The sequence below is a fragment of the Kogia breviceps genome, chromosome 8 (genome assembly GCF_026419965.1).
Source record: "Kogia breviceps isolate mKogBre1 chromosome 8, mKogBre1 haplotype 1, whole genome shotgun sequence".
NCBI classification, from domain to species: domain Eukaryota; kingdom Metazoa; phylum Chordata; class Mammalia; order Artiodactyla; family Physeteridae; genus Kogia; species Kogia breviceps.
Genome location: NC_081317.1, coordinates 13,114,553 through 13,133,081, shown reverse-complemented (window position 1 = coordinate 13,133,081; position 18,529 = coordinate 13,114,553). Strand labels below are relative to the sequence as shown.

Genomic DNA, 18,529 nt, shown 5'->3' with positions numbered 1-18,529 from the left:
ATTGCAGAGTCTTTTATTTATTTTTACATGATCCTTTTTGTTTGTTTTTTGTGGTACGCGGGCCTCTCACTGCTGTGGCCTCTCCCGTTGCGGAGCACAGGCTCCGGACGCGCAGGCTCAGCGGCCACGGCTCACGGGCTCAGCTGCTCCGCGGCATGTGGGATCTTCCCGGACCGGGGCACGAACCCGTGTCCCCTGCATCGGCAGGCGGATCCTCAACCACTGCGCCACCAGGGAAGCCCTATGTGATCCATTTAAACTAATTTAATGCACTTGGGGCAGGTTTCGTGCAGAAAAAGTGGGAAGTGGTACGGGCCTAGGAGCATACCTAGCTTTTAAAATATTACTTCTTATGGCAAAAATTCCCCTTTATCAGATTCTTCTATAAAGCAGCATTTTCCTTGATAGGAAACATGGCCCTCCATATGCATGTTGTCAACACATTTATCCTCATCAGCTTCTCTGGTGTGAGCTTCAGCTCAGTTGCTTCCCAGCTGGGTGGCTTAACCTTTCTGAACCTCACTTTGCTCATGTACAAAATGGGAATAATTCTCTACTATGAGGGAATCATGCCCTGTTGCATATCCCACGCACCACACTACATCAGGCTGCTCCACTTCAATTTTTGTATTTATTATAAATACACCCACCCAGTCTTGCTGGAAATCCAGCAAGTCTCTCCCAGGGCTCCCTTGGCCAGATATATTCCCCCGAGGTCAGGACTAGTAACCACCAGATATGGTTATGGCATTGTTTTCTCCCTCTGCCCTTGTGCCCGACCCAGACCTTCAGGGGCAAAGCCTTATTCTACTGGCACTTAATTACTTCAGCGTATCACTTTGGGAAGCTCTGTATAAGCATTAGTTGTTACCAAAGTTAGCAAATCTCAGCCATGTTCTTTCTATCTTTGTAACAGTGGACAAATTTTTAGAAGGATACAAGGACTATTTGGAGTCTAAGTATTTAAAATTCTGCAGCTGACAATTCTGAACATCTTTGGGAGAAAATGCACACTCCATGACTGGACCAGTATATACTGAGAAAATAATTTATTCAATTGTAAATCAGGAATTTTATTTATTTAATACCGAACTATTAATAACATCTTGAGTTTGTCCATTTGGAATTTAACTTTAAGTGAATTAAAAAAAAATCAAGATTCCTTCAAAAGCGAACATCAGTCCTTCAATCTTTGAGGATAGATCATTTCTTTGCTTTGGGACTTAAACCATGAACTCTCCCTACTCCAGAATGGATCCCAGAAAACTTGAGTTATAGAGAAGCAAGAGTCCTAACTGACCTGCAATCTCCTTTTTCCTTTATCAGGGCACTTCTTCAGGATTTTTGTTGGTTTTGTTTTGTTTTGCTGGGTTGTGAAAATTCTTGGCAAGAATTGAAGACTAGGAGGCACAGTGAAACAGTAGCAAAAATGGAGGTTTGATTTTATCAAAGAAGCCCAAGGTGCTGAACATCAAGCCAGTGCAATCAATGGCTCTTCAAGTAAATTACTTGAAAATGGAAACCAGTGACCTAAACTGGAACACAAGCAAAATATAAACGTGTCTGCATATGTAAATGTTGCCTCCTAACTTCCTTTACATTGAATTGCTTAACTTTAAATAATATGTAAGATGTCATAGCTTCTCTTAGAGAAAGGAATTGAATGTTAAGCTGTTCGGTCCCGAAGACTGGGTCTACCGTTGCCATCCCCTCTACTTTCGATATAAAATCAATGAACTGTTTTATTATACACATCTGGTTGTTACACTTCAGTAGTGCAGATGGGGCAGGGGAAAACAAGAGGTTCCTTGATGTCAGCACTCCAAGCTGGGGCACGATGGGCTGAGGGTTAGAGGAGGTGGTGGCAGGATTTGCTGATGACTGACTGTCCTGAAGCCCAGGTCTGGGAAACGTAACCCCTTGCAAGCCCCTTCAGTCCCCTGCAGGTCTTTGTCTACTCTGACACTACCCACTTCCTCTGGCAAGGATTTGAACACTCAGCCGGAGCGTGGTGGACCGAGTATGACTTGGCCAAAACAAGAAGCATCTTCTAAGAACACTTCTCTTGGTGTCATAACGGCTGAGGAGACTGGAGACCACCCACATTGCCTCCCATTCAGCGCCTGGATCCGTGCTGCTGTATTTATGTGCCAACCCCATGCCCTGTTCCCCTCAGAGGTGGCACTGCCCCCACAGTGACCAGCCCCCTGTCTTTCTACTCTCTCTTTGCTATTTCATGGCGAACTTACTTTGAGGCTTTGTTTTCATTTCATGCTGATCACCCACTGGCTCATCAGATTCCCTGTGACTCCCAACATTTGTCACTACGATATCCACTGGGAGTCTTGACCAGTCTTTGCACGGAAGCCAAACAACGTCCGGATAAGAAAAGGACATGGACTACAAATGGCCTGAAGTGCTCTGCTGTTGAAACCACTTGAGGGTTGCCAAAGTTAACAGGTGTCCCACTAAGAGTTCTCCTGTTTGCAAAGCAACTCTGTTGCTTTAGACTCAGCAGAGACAGGAAGACACCGAAATCAAGAGGACAACCCCTCACAACTGTATCTTGTTGCCAAACACTTCGCTATGCATATTTTTCTCTGGTAGGTCAACTAACGCATGTAGAGTGTTTCTGGCTTTTTCTTTGCCCAGGACAATTTTCTTTTTTTCTTTTTTTTTTTTGGTTTAGCTGATAGTGTATCCCCCCAACCCAGAAAGGATAAGAAATCACTAGGACTTTACATCTGATTACCATAGGCTCATTCTCCCATATTAAAATTGAAGTTGCAAGGAGGAATAATAGGTACTTGCTGTGTTGGTGTTTTGTTAGTATTTTTTTTTTAAGTTAAAATTAAGTGTTACTTTTCTGAAGAAGTAGCCAGAATAATACTCTCTCAAATTCAGAAACCTACCGGCACAATTTAAAGTCAGACGTTATTTCTAACCAAATTATATTCTTTTGTCTGCCAAGATATCTTGACAAGCTTAATATCTGAAGGCAGGCCTATATGATAATCCCAGCAGTATTCTGGGGATAAGATTTTAGTGGGTTTGTGGAGAAGGAAATACTTGTTTAGATGGCTTTCATCATGCCACTCGGCTTCTATGTCATTTTTCTTGTCCTGAAGGATTCCCCTGAAGCACTCCTGGGTGATGTTTAGGACCTGAGTGGGTGTTCCCCCAAAAATGGCCGCATGGTAATAAAAATCCCCCTGGCCAAACGGAATATATGCCGCGGACTCCTTCCGCCTCTCGTAGGTGAACTCGTCAGGATCTGCCTTGTACCACCAGGCCTGTAGCTGAGCCACTGACTGGCCCAGGGTCTCCAGCCCAAAGGTGTCTTGGAAGACCTGGTCCACGTCCATGCAGAAGAGGAAGTCGACCTCATGCTGGATGTGGGCCACAATGTGCTCCCCGATGGTCTTCATCCGCATCATGCTGATGTCCTGCCACCTCTTCTCAGGCCTGATCTCAAACACTTTGAAGGAACGCAGAGGACCCAGCTCTATCAAAGGCATCCTGGAGACATCATCCACCATGATGTAAAATAGGACTCGGTGGCCAACCATGAAGTACTTATTGGCAGATGTTAAGAACTCCTCCAAGTAATGCTCGATGTATCTGAAACAAAGAAGAACGGGACAAAGGTAACCTCTAGGATTTCCGCAGGAGGCGACATGCTGTTCTCATCAGCTTGTCTGTATTTTGCAGTTTAGGAAAGGAGTTATTTTTTTCCCCCAGCCCAGACAAGTGCTTTCACACAGAGGGGCGTTCCTGGCCACTCTCCACCATTCAATCACTCAGCTTTGGGGAGGTGGAGTGACTTACCCGACTGATGATTCTAGAAGGGTGACTGGGCATGCCCAGCCCCGCCCCCTCCTCTCTCACGCTTGGAAGCCGGCCGGGTGGAAAGCACATGCGTTCCCACCTGCTCTGGGCCTTGTACTGGTAGCTTAGTGGTACGGGCCCTGCTCCCACAACCAGAGGCTTGCGGTTTCTTGTGCTGTAGATGCCTGGATGCCCAAGTCTTTCTTTCTTTCTTTTTTTTTTTCTTTTTTCTTTTTTTCCAAGTCTTTCTAATTCTGTGGTTCAACGTTAGGAGGCCCAGGGCCTTCAGATATAAGCCACATTCTCCAGTATCAGCTTTAACTGTAATGAAGAAGGTGATATTCACTACCATCTGCCTTACTTAGCCCCTTGTCTTATTTATCAGTTGATTCAGACTTTGGGCAGGCAGAGGGGGTACTAGTTCTTTTTTGTTCCTGCTTTATTGAGATATAATTGACATATAGTGCAAGTTTAACGTGTGCCAAGTGTTGATTTGGTGCACGTATATTACAAAATGATTACCACTGTGGCATTAGTTAACACCTTCATCACATCACATAATTACCATTTCTTTTTTGTGGCAAGAAGATTTGAGATTTATTCTCTGAACAGTTGTCAAGTATATAATACAATATTAGTAACGATAATCACCATGCTGTATGTTAGATCCCCAGAACTTATTCATCTGATAACTGCAGGTTTGTACCCTTCACTCAACATCAGGGGGCACTAGTTCTTAGGCCTCCCTTGAAAACCCCAACGTATACTCCAATGTTGCTATTGCCCTACTAGATGCAAGGGTGACGTGACCCTTGGGTCCTCTGGGGATGCATTAAGTCTAACCATCGCCACTCTCTTATCCTTCTCTGGGACCCAGAGAATGGGTTATGGGACATGGATATCCTTCCATATTACACATTCGCCCTGTGAATTTCCCTCTGGTCACCCCAAACACCCATCTGGTAACCAGATACCACCATTATAAGACCCATCCCAATACCAGAGCAAACAAGCTCTGATTTAACCTTATTTTAACTATCTCACTTCCTTTTTTAAAAAATAGATTTTTTTTAGAGTATGTTTAGGCTCACAGCAAAATTGAGCTGAAATTGCAGAGTTCCCATATGCCCCACCCGCTCCCCAGTCCCTCCCACAGCTTCCCCAATATCAACGTCCAGCACCAGGGTGGCACATGCATTGCAGTCGATGAACCCACATTGACACATCATTAGCAGGCTAAGTCCACAGTTCACATTCTATGGGTTTGGACAAATATATAATGACAGGTATCTTTCATTATGTATGGTATTATACAGAGTATTTTCACTGCCCTAAAAATTCTGTGTTATGCCGATTCATCCATTTCCCCACTCCAACCCCTGGTAACTACTGATCTTTTTACTTTCTCCATAGTTTTGCCTTTTCCAGAATGTCCTATAGTTGAAATTGTACAGTACGTAGTCTTTTCAGATGGGTTTCTTTTACTTAGTAATGTGCATTTAAGGTTCCTCCATGTCTTCTCAAGCCTTGATAATTTTTATTTTTTTTTGCACTGATAATATTCCACCATCTGGATGTGCCACAGTTTATGGATCCAGTCATCTACTAAAGGACATCTTAGTTACTTCCAAGTTTTGGCAATTATGAATAAAGCTGCTATAAACATCTGTATGCAAGTTTTTGTGTGGACATAATGTTTCAACTTTTTTGGGTAAACGCCAAGGAGTGCAATTGCTGGACCGTATGATAAAAGTATGTTTAGTTTTGTAAGAATCTGCCAAACTGTCTTCCAAAGTGGCTGTACCATTTTGCACTCTCACCAGCAGTGAATAAGAGCTCCTCTTGCTCCACATTTTCGCCAGCAGTTGGTGTTGTCAGTGGTTTGGATTTGGGTCATTCTAATAGATGTGCAGTGGTATTTTAGCTATTTACTTATTCATTCAAAAAACATCATGGGGCTTCCCTGGTGGCGCAGTGGTTGAGAATCCGCCTGCCGATGCAGGAGACACGGGTTCATGCCCCGGTCCGGGAAGATCCCACATGCCGCGGAGTGGCTGGGCCCGTGAGCCATGGCCGCTGGGCCTGCGCGTCCGGAGCCTGTGCTCCGCAATGGGAGAGGCCCACGTACCACAAAAAAAAAAACCAAAAAAAAAAAAAAACAAAAAACACAAACATCATGTTTGGGACTTCCCTGGTGGTGCAGTGGTTGAGAGACACTGGTTCGATCCCTGGTCTGGGAAGATCCCACATGCCGCGGGGCAACTAAGCCCGTGCGCCACAACTACTGAGCCCGTGTGCCACAACTACTGAAGCCTGTGCACCTAGAGCCCGTGCTCTGCAACAAGAGAAGACACAGCAGTGAGAAGCCCGTGCACAACAAAGAGTAGCCCCTGCTCGCCGCAACTACAGAAAGGCCGCACGCAGCACCGAAGACCCAGCGCAGCCAAAAATAAAATTAAATAAATAAATTAAAACGAAACAAAACAGAACATCATGTTTGTGTCTTCTGTAAGCCAAGCTACACGCTATCTTGTGAAGCCATGGGGATGACAGAGAAGGGGAAGGAGTAGTTGGTTGGCTTAACACGACTCATGCCACCCCCAGACTCACGCTCAGTCAATGTGGAATAAGTGTAACTTGCTGATCACAGTACCGGCCAATTATGGTGTTTTGTGAGTAATAATAACTGGCACTTCTTTTTGCTTTTTGGTTGCTGCTTGGATTCCCTTTCGTTACTACAAAAATAAACTGTGCTTTTAATATTGGTCTCTGGAAACCCCAGCGTTGACAGTATTGATTCTTTAAATGGAGAGAATATAAAGAGGGACCTCAACATGGCTCTGGGGCTGGTGGCCAGGAAATTCTTCCATCCTCTGGAACTTTAAGAACAATCCTTTGCACCCCGAAGCCTGGGAGACAATCCCAGGGGAAGGGAGGGGGCCTTTGTGAAGTTTAACATTGTTTAGAGATGAAAGCACTGCGGTTGGCTCAGTCCATTGTTATTTGAAAACGAATCAAACATCATACCTCCTAAAAGTCCAAATCCACTCTTGGAAGGGAGGATTTTTTGCCGCTGAGTACAAACAGTCCTCCCATGCCCCCGAGAGGACAGCACATGGATTTCACCAGGATATGCGATGTACAGTTTAGTTCTGAGAAGCTGCAAGGAGATGGCAGAAACCATTGTGGAGCCGCCGGGAACCTTCTGCTCTTTTTGGAAACTTCAGGATTAAATCAGTCAGCAGTGTGGCTGGCTTATCCCCTCTCGTACCAAAGGATAGGGTGAGCTGAGCGTCTGCTTCCAACTCATAACAGTACAGATTCTTCTAGTAAAAATGTCAAAACTCCAGTCACCCTTCTCAATTATTAGAGATGCCGCCTAGGCCCCCGGGATCAGCACATTCAGTGACATTAGGACTCGATCAGTACGGTGATGGCAATGGCTTCTGGGCTCTGGGTTGGAGGTCTCGGGAGAACGCTCAGATCTTCACTCAGACCATCCCGGGCCTTCACCTCTCTTTGTACAGGCGAGAGGTCAACTTTCCATGTGGTTTTTGGAAAAGGTACAGATGGGAAGGCCCATGGCAGGGTGGGGGTGGTGGGGGTGGAGGCTAATAGGAAAAGCGAACTTTTAATTTTGTTTTGGGAAAAAAAAAAAAATCTTCCAAAGCACAAAATGGGTTATATTGTATTTTAAACTAAGATTACTACTACTTTTAAGTAAGAATGATTGCAGTTTGGGGAGAAATGTTCTAAACAAGGAAATGGAAGCTGAAACAGGAACCTATCCAACCTCTGGAAGAGGAAGTTCTGGCCAGCCAAATCTCCTGGGGCCAAAGCCTCCGGGACGGATGGGGCAGGAAGCAGCCCAGGAACCCATGGAGGAGTGGTCAGCGATGCTGATGTAGAAAACCACCGCACTTGGGTCACTTCTCTCCCCTGTCCTTGGTCCGGGGTCTTGAGAGAGTAGGAGAAACAATGACGCCCGTTCGGGCTGTCTAACAGCTGGCATTTTTGGAATTTCCAGAGAGCTGTGGAGGTCAGGGCAGAGGCGGCTGTGGGCGTGCTGTAGACTCCGGGCTCAGTGGGTGCAGCAGACATTCTTACCTGCAACCGAGGCCCTCAATGACGTGGGAAGTTGTCGACTCCCCAATCACTGTCTTGTTCTCAGCCTTTTGGGGCCTCAGCAGAAATGAGCCTGAAATGGTCCTATTACTCCATTCTCCTGTCTAATAATTCAGACACGTCACGAACAGCCTCCGTACGCCCAGGGGGCCCCTCGCCAACCTCTGACAGCGGAACAAGAAAAAGTTAAAGTCAGTTTTATTGGCAACACCTACCTTCCGACAGCAAAAACCGTCAAGCCCACGGTAATTTTCTGTTTGGCATAATAATTTTCTAGGATAGCTCTGTTGTAGGTGCCTTCCCACACCACCGGCGCCTTCCATCCGGTCATGGTCACAACCTCTGGGCGTTTACTGGTGACAAAACAGAGTCCATGAATCAGGATGGCTTTTAAGGTAGAGCAGAGACGGTCTGCGGGAAAACGGGTCAGCCATGGCTTATGGTGACTGTCCTTGAATCCCGACTGTAGTTTAACCTCAAACAGTCAGCTGGTGGTATGACATTTGCATCGTCTTCTGGGTGAGGGACAGGAGACCCTGGCCCAGGTGTCTCTGAGGGCTGCATTGGGGGGGACCCTGTGGGGACCTTACCTGTACAACTCAAACCCTCTGTCCCCCCCCCCACCTTCCTGCTTTCCTTGTCCTCATCTTCCTTCTAAATCTCTCCTGCTGTCTCCCCAGCCCCTTCTTAAGCCGCCAGTGGCATCTCTGGGTGTTCTTCATCCTTGTGGGTAGCATGTGACCGTGAGAAAGCCCTAGTGCTTGACGCAGGGGGACCAGAGAATGCCATGAGAGCTGAAAGAGGAAGAAGCCGCTGTTTCAATTTGCCTTTTGCTAGAAGGGGATCCCTGGGTTGGAACCTGGTTATAGGGCAAAAAGGGCCCCAGACTAAGGGGGTTCTGGTGTTTCTCGTTCATTTGACAAACAAGGAGACAGTCACCCAGGAAAGAAGGGACCCTGCAGGGTGGGGCTCTTGCTCCAAGCTCTCTCAGACCACGTGGCCTCTTTACTAAAGGCACAAAGCTGGGGGAGGTGGGAGGGGAGGATGTTCTCTGCACTCAGAACACTTGAAAGGGACTTGGCAAACCCAACACAAACACAGGAAACAAAGTAAGAGCAACGACAAAACACCAAACTGTGAAGAGTAAATGCAGAAAGGCTGAAGTAGCAGCTGGGGCCCAGCCCGAGGCGGGGTGGGGGGATGGGAGTGGGATGGCGGAGACTCAGCTCCGACCCCCATTTGCTCTGGAAATGACTGCACTTGCCTGTTGGGAAGTAGCAACTGAAACACAGTCATTTAGACTCAACCCCCATGGGCGAAGCTGAGTTTTTCCAGTGAGGCTGGGCAAGGCTGGGTCACCCCCTGCCAACCCCAACCCCCAGCAGTCTCACCCGTGCCTCCTGTCCCTCGGTCCCCAAGCTCTGCACTCCAATTGTGGAACTGACTCAGCCCTCCCACCCCTGCCCTGCGCCCTGCTTCAGGGCTGCTTCCGTCTTCCCCCCACAGTGGTCTCCTCCAGAGATGGGGAGGGACACCGCCAGGCTGCTCTCGCGGCCCTCCCCATCTTGTCTGGAGTCTCAAACCGCACCGCAGCTCTGCCCTCCCACCCTGGGTAAGACAGCTGCATGGCTGCACGGCTGCACAGGGAGAGCTGCTCTTGGTTTCCTTCCATCACGAAAGAAGCTATTTTGGACTCTGCACCAACCTGTGTGAGACACTTTCACATACACTTTCTCATGTAGTCCTTGCAAACGCCCTGCCATGTATTATGTTCATGGTACAGATAAGAAAACCAAGGCTCAGAAAGGCTTGTTAACATGTCCAAGGCCAAACAGCTAATGATGTAACTAACACACCCTGGACACTTCCTATGGAACCAGGCACAGTACCAAGGGCTTCACCCTTCAGAGGTAGGTACTATTTTGAGTCCCATTTTATCAATGAGGAAACTGCAGCACGGAGCAGCTAAATAACTTGTCTGAGGTCACACAGCTAGTAAGGAGCCAAGCTGGGATTTGAACCCAGATAACCTGACTCTGTAGTCTGTGCTCTGAACCACTATATCTATTGCTTCTTATATTGCATATTTATTTGCTAGGCTGATGAACTGGGGTTGAAACACAGGTCTGTCAATCATTTCCACTCAACTTACTACTTCAGCATTTTTTATCAGAATGAGAAATGATGAGGTTTTTTTGTTTTGTTTTTAGAAGCTTATGTGATGCTTTTAGTCACATAAAACTCCCAGCTTTGTTGAATGAGTGGATTTCAAACCAACACACACACACACACACACACACACACACACACACACACACACACACGGCTTATCATTCTATAACCAATGTTTCTGAACCTAAACCCTCCCATGCATTGTCACCTCATCCATTGCCTGTCAAGGATCTCTCAGCAGTTCTGTCCCAGCCCATCAGCTAAGCCATGCAGCCATGCGTGAGCTGAACATTTGGCAAGCTGGTAGTATTATTTTTAAGAAAAGGAAGAGAAAGAGGAAGAGAAAAAGGAGGAAAGGACGGTATTCTTATTTAATACTTCTGGGTACAGGGGCTGTCCTTGACTTTCATTCTCTCACTGAATCCTCACAACTACCTTCTAGAGCGGGTGCTGTCCTCACCCGGTTTACAAATAAAGAAAGCAGGGGTAGGCGAGAAGGAGAAGGGAACTGCATCTTTAGCCATTTCATCGACAGGAGGGGCCAGACCAGGGCCCTCAGCCCCACCACGCACATCTGCTAAGTCTCTGCTCTGTGCCAGGCCCAGAGCTGAGCACGGAGACCAGAGGAATGAGACCTGGCCTACCCCTGGAGAGTCTCACAGTTCTGACACGTGGTCTACCACACGCTCCTCCACTGCACAACCACTCAGTCTACACCTTCTAGAAAGACTGAGTCAGGACACCAGTGTCCAGTTTGTTTACTTGGCTGGGAAGAGTCCTTTGAGCAGGAAAAAAAAAAAAAAAAAAAAAAAAAAAGCAGTAATATTAAAATTAACATTTCATTAAAAATTAAAATGTTCTGTTTCCCAGCTGTTAATTATTAAATTCCACTGGCAATTCCAACATGTCAGCGACCCTGACTAGGAAGCCAGATGACAGGCTGAAAACGCAGGCCATGGGGAGGAAGATGGGGTGGGAAAATGATCGAGATCAGCTTCCTGGATGAACCTCTGCTCAGACCCCATCCCACCCCACCCTGAAAAAAAAAAAAGACGAGTGACGGCAGGCAAGCCACACATGTGTAAGAGCAAAAGATGTCCAAGGTTACCAAGATGGGGCTCTAAAAGGAGGAAAAAGTACCAGGAAAGATGGGAAACTGCCCAAATGCCTTCTTTCCAAGCAGGGCACCCACTGTGTTACTGCAGCTTGTGGGGTTCCACCAGTACAGGCTAAAGGTTTCCCACAAAATAAAAGGGCCTCCATAACCCAAACACACACCTAGCTAGGTAACTGGTAGCTTTTACATTCTGTGTACTTAGTTGTGGGTTCATTGTGATCCCCAAGAATGGGGAAGAGGGAGTATTAAAGTTCTGTGAATCACGCAGCAGCTCAAAACAGGTGTGGAATGCATACAACGTGTTATTTACTGGACTCCTTCCAGGCTGCAGCACGGAGCCAAGAGCTGATGGTGACGTGAACAAGGGTGGTGGCTGTGGGATGGCGAGAAGGAGATGATGTGGGAAGAATTTGGGGGGAAGAATTAACAGAACGTGTAAATGAATTAGACTGTGGGATGAATGAAGGAAAGGATGAAGGAGGAATCAGAGAGGACTCCTGGACTCTGGCTTGAGATGGGGAATGAGAAGAATGAGGGTGGGGTAGAATCAAGAACTCCATCTGGGTCACGTGAGACACACAGAGGTGTCAGGCAGGCAGTCAGACACAAGCAGGGGATCAGGGAAAACCTTTGGACTAAAGATATAAATGTGGGTGTCATTCTCCCATGGATGGTGCCTAATGCCGTGGAAATGGGTGACAGCACATTGGAAGATGGTATAAAGAAAAGAGATGAGGATACTGGACTCAACCTCCAGAAACTAATATTTGATGGCTGGGAAGAGGGAGAGGCCCCAATTAAGGAGACTGAGAAGGGAGATGGGAGAAGTTAGGAGGAAAATTAAGAGGTTGTGATGATACAGAGAGTAAGTGATATTGATGTAAAAATGTATACACAGTATACTAAGATGTTTCGGACAGTTTACAGAAAAGGATACATTTCTATAAATATATTTGTTTGTTAATTCAATTGTTCATCTTTCATTCAGTTATGCAAGAAATATACTTTAGTTCCTGAGAAGGCTTAAATGTGGTGTCACTACAAATCAATATTCTTTAAATATCTGCTCGCCAGTTGTTTGGAGGAGAAACTGAGCCATGCGTGGGGGAGAGTGGAGAGAGTGACAGCTGGTGGCTGTGAGTTCCTCTTCTCTGACCCCAGTAATTCAGCCCCGGCCCCGCCTCCCAAGTCCCACTCCGCAAAGCACAAGTACCACAGTAAAAGTGTGCCGCCCTCCTTTGAAGGGAGCTTGGCGACCATCTCTAGCTCATCTAGCTGGCCCTTGGCGCAGGGCACGGGGGCGGGGGTGTCTCACCACCCCCCCACACACATCTAAGGAGCTTGTCGAAGCTACAGTGCCTCCATATTCTTACATTTCCAGGAATGGTTTAGCATCTCATAGATGGCTACCCTATGTCATCGTCCAGCTCTTCAAATGACACATGGGAGGCCAAAATTCCCCATCCTTTCACACTGACATGGATCCCTTATCCCAAAATAATAAGAGAACTTGCCAGAACATGTTCAGTCTTTCCAGAGCCCAAGACCCCTCATGCTGGAATAGATACTACTCTCCCCTGATCCTCCTCCTACCTCTACAGCCATTCCTGCTCCTTTTCAGACTTCTCTTCCTCCACTGGCCCTTTAAATGCTGATGTCAGACATCCACCTGGTGGCCTCATCCAGGCCTGCAGATCCCATTGCCACCTGTACTCTGATGGCTCCTCTTCCTACATCTCTACTACATATCTTCTGCCACACTTAAGGGCACTGCTATAGACTGACTATTGTGTCCCCCCAAAATTCATGTGTTGAAACCTAATCCCATACATGATGGTATTAGCGGGTGGGGCCTTAGGGAGGTGATTAGGTCATGAGGGTGGAACCCTCATGAAGGGAATTAGTGCCCTTAGAAAAGAGACCCCAGAGAGTTCCCTCTTCCCTTCTACCACGTGAGAAAACAGTGAGAAGATGACCGTGTATACATTAGGAAGTGGGTCCTCATCAGACACCACATCTTCTGGGGCCTTGATCTTGGACTTCCCAGCCTCCAGAACTGTACAAAATATATGTTTGCTGTTTATAAGCCATCCAGTCTATGGTATTTTGTTATAGCAGCCTGAATGACCAAGACAGGCACCCTGTGAATCTCTGTCCAGATGCCCCACGAGTACCTGAATCCACATACATCTCCAGTTGAGCTCATCACCCCTCACGCCCCCACCACCACTAACAGACCCTTTCCTGGTCAATGGCACCACCACCCACCAGTCTCTCAGGCCTCACGGTCATCCCGGACAGCTCCTACCTCCTTACCCCCACACTGCATCCTTCTAAGTCACGTTGATCACACCTCCTTACCAATCATGGCAAATACTAGTTGCACACCTAGTGCCCCTACAGGACTGTGAACTTCTTGAATATAACCATACTGATGGATTTCTACTGTCTCCTGTGCCTAACACAATGTCTAGTACAGAATTTCTGACCATGACTCATAGGGAGAAGTACATCTTCTGTCACAAACACATATGCACATACACATATCTACGGAAGCAAAAATTCCACTAAACAATACCTATCCTTACTTCATGTGATACCTTCTGATTTTCTATTTGATTTCAATTTTTTTAAAAGCTGTTTTTAACCCATTCAGCTAATTTCTGAACACAGTAATGGGTAGTGACTGGTAGTTTGAAAAACACCAGCTAGCATATCATAGGTGTTTGATAAACATTTGTTGTATGTTAAAGAATGCGTGCATGGCCCTGTGAGATTCTGGATCACCATTTTACAGATGAGTTAACCGAATCACAGAATTTTCTTGCTCTGACTCTAGATTCTGTGGCTTTCCACAACACCCCGTGGCCTGTAAGAACACTTCCAGCCCCAGTATTTTGTAATTCATTTGCTGCCACTGGCTAACTGCTGTCAGAATCACTGTAGTTGTTGATCAAGCATTAAGTCAAAATATCCAGCCTCTCAGTTTCTCATCTAATCTGTTTTCAAGGTCTAATAGATGCTAAGACTCTGTCTCCTCAGTCAGGAACGTTCTCCACGGCACTGTTTCCTGTGCAGCCCCCCACCACTGCTGAGCTATGGATCTACTGGACTTGGGGCGATGCTTCTTTTCTTACTGTGGATTAAACCAGTCCGATAGCTGAAGTTCTTCTTCGTCCTCCTTTCTTTGTTCCTTTGCTTTGTCTATGTCTTCTTCTTCTTCGTGGTAACTGTGGGTCCTACATACAAAGGGAAAACAAGCTGAGGAAGGCAGGAAGGTGAGTGAGGATCCTGCAAAAACGGGTGCCAAGGCAGAGAACATGTGCACCAAGTGAAAGTCTGGAGAAAGGTTCATGATACTAAACGCCGCCAGCCGCGGCGGGTCCTCAAAGTGCAGCAACAATCGACGAGAGGGGGTAGGGAACTGAAAGCACCAAGGTATGGGATCAGAAGGGCACAGACAACTGATGGTTGCAAGGCAAATTTAATAACAAAGCACAGCCATATATATACCCCTAAAGCAGGGACTTTTCATAGTCATTGTAAAGCAGAAACTTTGCATAACCTTTATTCTGTGGAACTAGTCTTTCATCTTAGGCTTAGTCACCACCATAACTGCATTAGCGGGTTTATCGTCTCTCTCTCTCTCGTTTAGTCGCCACCTTATCTGCATCAGCCGCCACATGGCTTGTTCCACAAAGGCACCAATTTCCCCTCCAGGATTGCTTTTCCTAGCTTTAGGGAACAACCAGGGACTCTCATTAACTGAGCAGGTCCCTGGAGCGATCTGGCCAAAGGCCATCTCCTTTTTTACATTCATAGCATAAAGTCCAGGATGCATACCAAGGAGAGTACAATCGGGCCCTGAGGCTTATGAGGGTCTTAATGGCGCCTTCCTCAGAGGGCAATGCTCGCCACAACTAAACGTTTATTCACAAAGACGTACTTTTTTTTTTTTTTTCGATACGCGGGCCTCTCGCTGCCATGGCCTCTTCTCGTTGCGGAGCACAGGCTCCGGACGCGCAGGCCCAGCGGCCATGGCTCACGGGCCCAGCCGCTCCGCGGCATGTGGGATCTTCCCGGACCGGGCACGAACCCGTGTCCCCTGCATCGGCAGGCGGACTCTCAACCACCGCGCCACCAGGGAAGCCCTAAAGACGTACTTTTGATGCAAAGGTGCAGTACTCACCTTTCTTATTATCCTCCCAGGTCAGCACAGTTAGCAATTTAATGACCCAACAACCAGCAGGTTATTTCAGGGGGAGGGAAACTTCATAAAACTGTCCTCATGAAAACATTTTAGCATGTGACAGTCTTTCCTGCAATCCCAACTTCAGCGTGAATTTCACTCATCCTCAAGTTAAATGGGAAAAAACAAAAACATGAAAACCAAACTTAATGTCCCAGTCCCAACCATGAAATGGAGTCCTTGTGTGTTTCCAATAGGCCAGAAAGACAAGTGACTGAGTTTATGGCTGCGAAACCACTTTTTTTTTTTTAGTAACATCTTTATTGGAGTGTAATTGCTTTACAATGGTGTGTTAGTTTCTGCTGTATGACAAAGTGAATCAGCTCTACATATGCAAATATCCCCATATGAAACCATTTTATTTGGACTCTATAGCGTCGGGTGGACAAACAGACCATCGTCGGACCGCCTTACCCATTGTTAAACCAGCTTGAAAACCACCAGCCCTTCTGAATGCTGCTGTCACCAACTTCCGGGTTTCTAAGAAATGAAAAAGATGACAAACGTTTTTAGAAAATGAGGCAGTCCCAAACTGGGGGGTTTCCAAACTCTTTTTATGGCAGGTCACTTAAAAAAATTTTTTTTTTAATCACTAATTCATAAAATGAACCGAAGCGATGCCACTCTAGCTGAATGAGAGAGGATGGACCTGACGCTCCCTGGATCTCCCCTCCCTTGGGCGTCCCCTGGCGCTCAGCTCATCTGGGGAGCCCTAGCAGGGAGAGAAGGAGAGAATGACAAGATGTGGAGGTAACTAATACGTAACTCTGGGTCCTGGATCTGCCACTTACTAGTTGTGGACTGTGATCAGACATTTTCCCTCTCTGAAGCTTGATTTTCTCCTCTGAAAAGTTAGACGCTAATAATAACAACAACAATAATAAATCTACCATGAGGGTGGCTTTGAAGACTAAACAAAGTCGCATACGTAAAAGAGCTTTCTAAGTTGAAAACTACTGTAGCAAGTCGGCATCTTTCAAGAAAACAGCGCACGTTTCCAAGAATGATCTCTTTTGCTAAACCAGGAGAATTTGAGTTGCTACAAAGGTCAGCAGTGACAGACTCAGGAAATCTGAAGGTCTCTAAACCAGAAAGAAGCTCAGCAATCTGTAATCAGAACCACTTTCACCACGCACATGCTGAAGTGTCTACGTTCACTGTGAGAGTCTCTCCGAGGTGGGTACCTCCCGGAGGAGGGAAAAGAGGGGGAAGCCAGGGGATACAATGTCCTTCGGTTGGACAAATAAGGTGGTGAGGCATGAATGGGTATAAATAATAAGAAAGCTGTTTTAAAGCCCATCCACTTTCCAGAAGTGCTTGAGATGGTTTATGCTTAAGAAGGTATGGTTACTTTTCTTTTCTTTTTCCCACTTGCATAAAATTAATAAATTTCCCAAAATTAAAAAAACAAGAAGGTATGGTTACAATAAATAGGGAAACAATACAAGAACAAAGTCAAAACTAAACAAACCAAACAAAAACAAAAGGAAACAGAGGAACATTTTAGTCACTCAGGTAGGTGTTTTCACATGACTTGGGTCATCTCAGCCACTCTGTGAGAATAAAAGTTTTACCTTTATTTTTATTTTATGGCCGAGATATTGGTTGCGTGGGTTTGAGCAAATTGCCAAGATCCCATGGCATGTAAGCACAAAAGCCAGGATTTAACACCACGGGAGAAATTATATCAGAAATGAAGGCCGAGGAAAGTACAAGTTAAGCACAACACTTTGCTCTGAGCTTCTTGGCAACCAAGACAAAGACAGAAAAATGAAGGCTTACAGAGTCCTAACTACCAATCCTCCTCCTCCTCCTCCTCCTCCTCCTACACACACTAGTTCCTTGGGGAACCCAAACTTTTTTCCTGATCCTTTGTCTCAACAAAATTCCTTGCAGGGGTCTTTATACAACATGTAGTGGGCTGCATAATGGACAATAGCTACCCTGATTATTTTTATGAGCAAGGCAGGAATGTCCTCCAGACAACACTACCTAAAGAGATAGACAGCTGATGAGAAGCAAGGACAAAACAAAAGTCACGGCTCTACAAAGGCAAGACTAGGGGGCTGGAGGAGTACAGGCCAGACCCCTGGGACCCCTCCCCTCCACCTGTGACCAGAGCTGCATCACCACCTGCCATGTTGAGAATGGACTGTAGGGGTGCCAGAGTGGACGTGGGAGGTATCCCATAGATATCTAGAATTCAAAGCACTTACTTTGACTGGTTTATCCAGAACAAAGAGGCTTCTGGGCTAAAAGCAAATGAGAAATAAGAACATATCATGTTACTTTTAATTTGGAGAAAACCATTATCATTGAAGCCCTGGGCTGAGTTGAGAGCTTGGGTTTTGTCTACTCCCAGGTTTCCACCTTCCTTTGAGATAGTACCAATGATATCAAGGGACTTCAGTCACTTCTGGATTACTCAGAACAAGGGGGTGGGGGGAGAAAGTCTCTGGAGAATCTCAAGTCTCAGTTAAAAAAAAAAAAAAAAAAAATGGCAGCTCTCCATTATCCAGGGTGGCCTTGCTGAGGGAGAGGCTCCACAAACAGGTCCCCTCCTGCCACCTACTCAGGAATCACCCAGGATCATCTTAAAACCAATGACTGCAGAGCCAGCATACCACCAGCTCAGAGCCTTCTACAGAGCAGCCTCAAAGGGCATTTCTTTAGCTAACGAAGGCAGTGAGACCATCTGAAGGCACCTACGAGACTGGACCAGCGACTGTATGACACCTCTAGGGGATCCCCTCCCTTCATTCAACAAATACTTGCTGACAGTGTGTTACATGCCAAGTGCTGGGGATATGGTATTGACTGAGACAGACACAGTCCCTATGCGTCCTTGTGATGCAGACAAGCTAGTGGGGAGAGCAGAAAAAAAAAAGCATAAGTAACCAGGAGCACTTAACAGGAACACCTGGAAGGCTTCCCAGAGGAGGGGATAATGTTTTAGCTGAGTTCTGAAGGATAAATAGGAGTCCAGGGGAAGAGGAACTGGGAAGAGTGTCCCTAACAGAGACAAAAATATGCAAAGG

General features: G+C 46.3%; 1 protein-coding gene across 1 annotated transcript in view; it reads right to left on the bottom strand.

The window, feature by feature from the left end:
- Nucleotides 1-1,032: 1,032 nt before the first annotated feature.
- The window catches only part of GGTA1 (glycoprotein alpha-galactosyltransferase 1 (inactive)), a 68,385-nt gene continuing 50,888 nt past the window's right edge, over nt 1,033-18,529 (bottom strand). The window contains 5 exon segments of the mRNA XM_059073091.2: nt 1,033-3,621; nt 8,169-8,306; nt 14,380-14,481; nt 15,906-15,971; nt 17,708-17,743. Coding sequence (XP_058929074.1) covers nt 2,928-3,621; nt 8,169-8,306; nt 14,380-14,481; nt 15,906-15,971; nt 17,708-17,743 — 1,036 coding nt within the window. The 3' untranslated portion in view covers nt 1,033-2,927.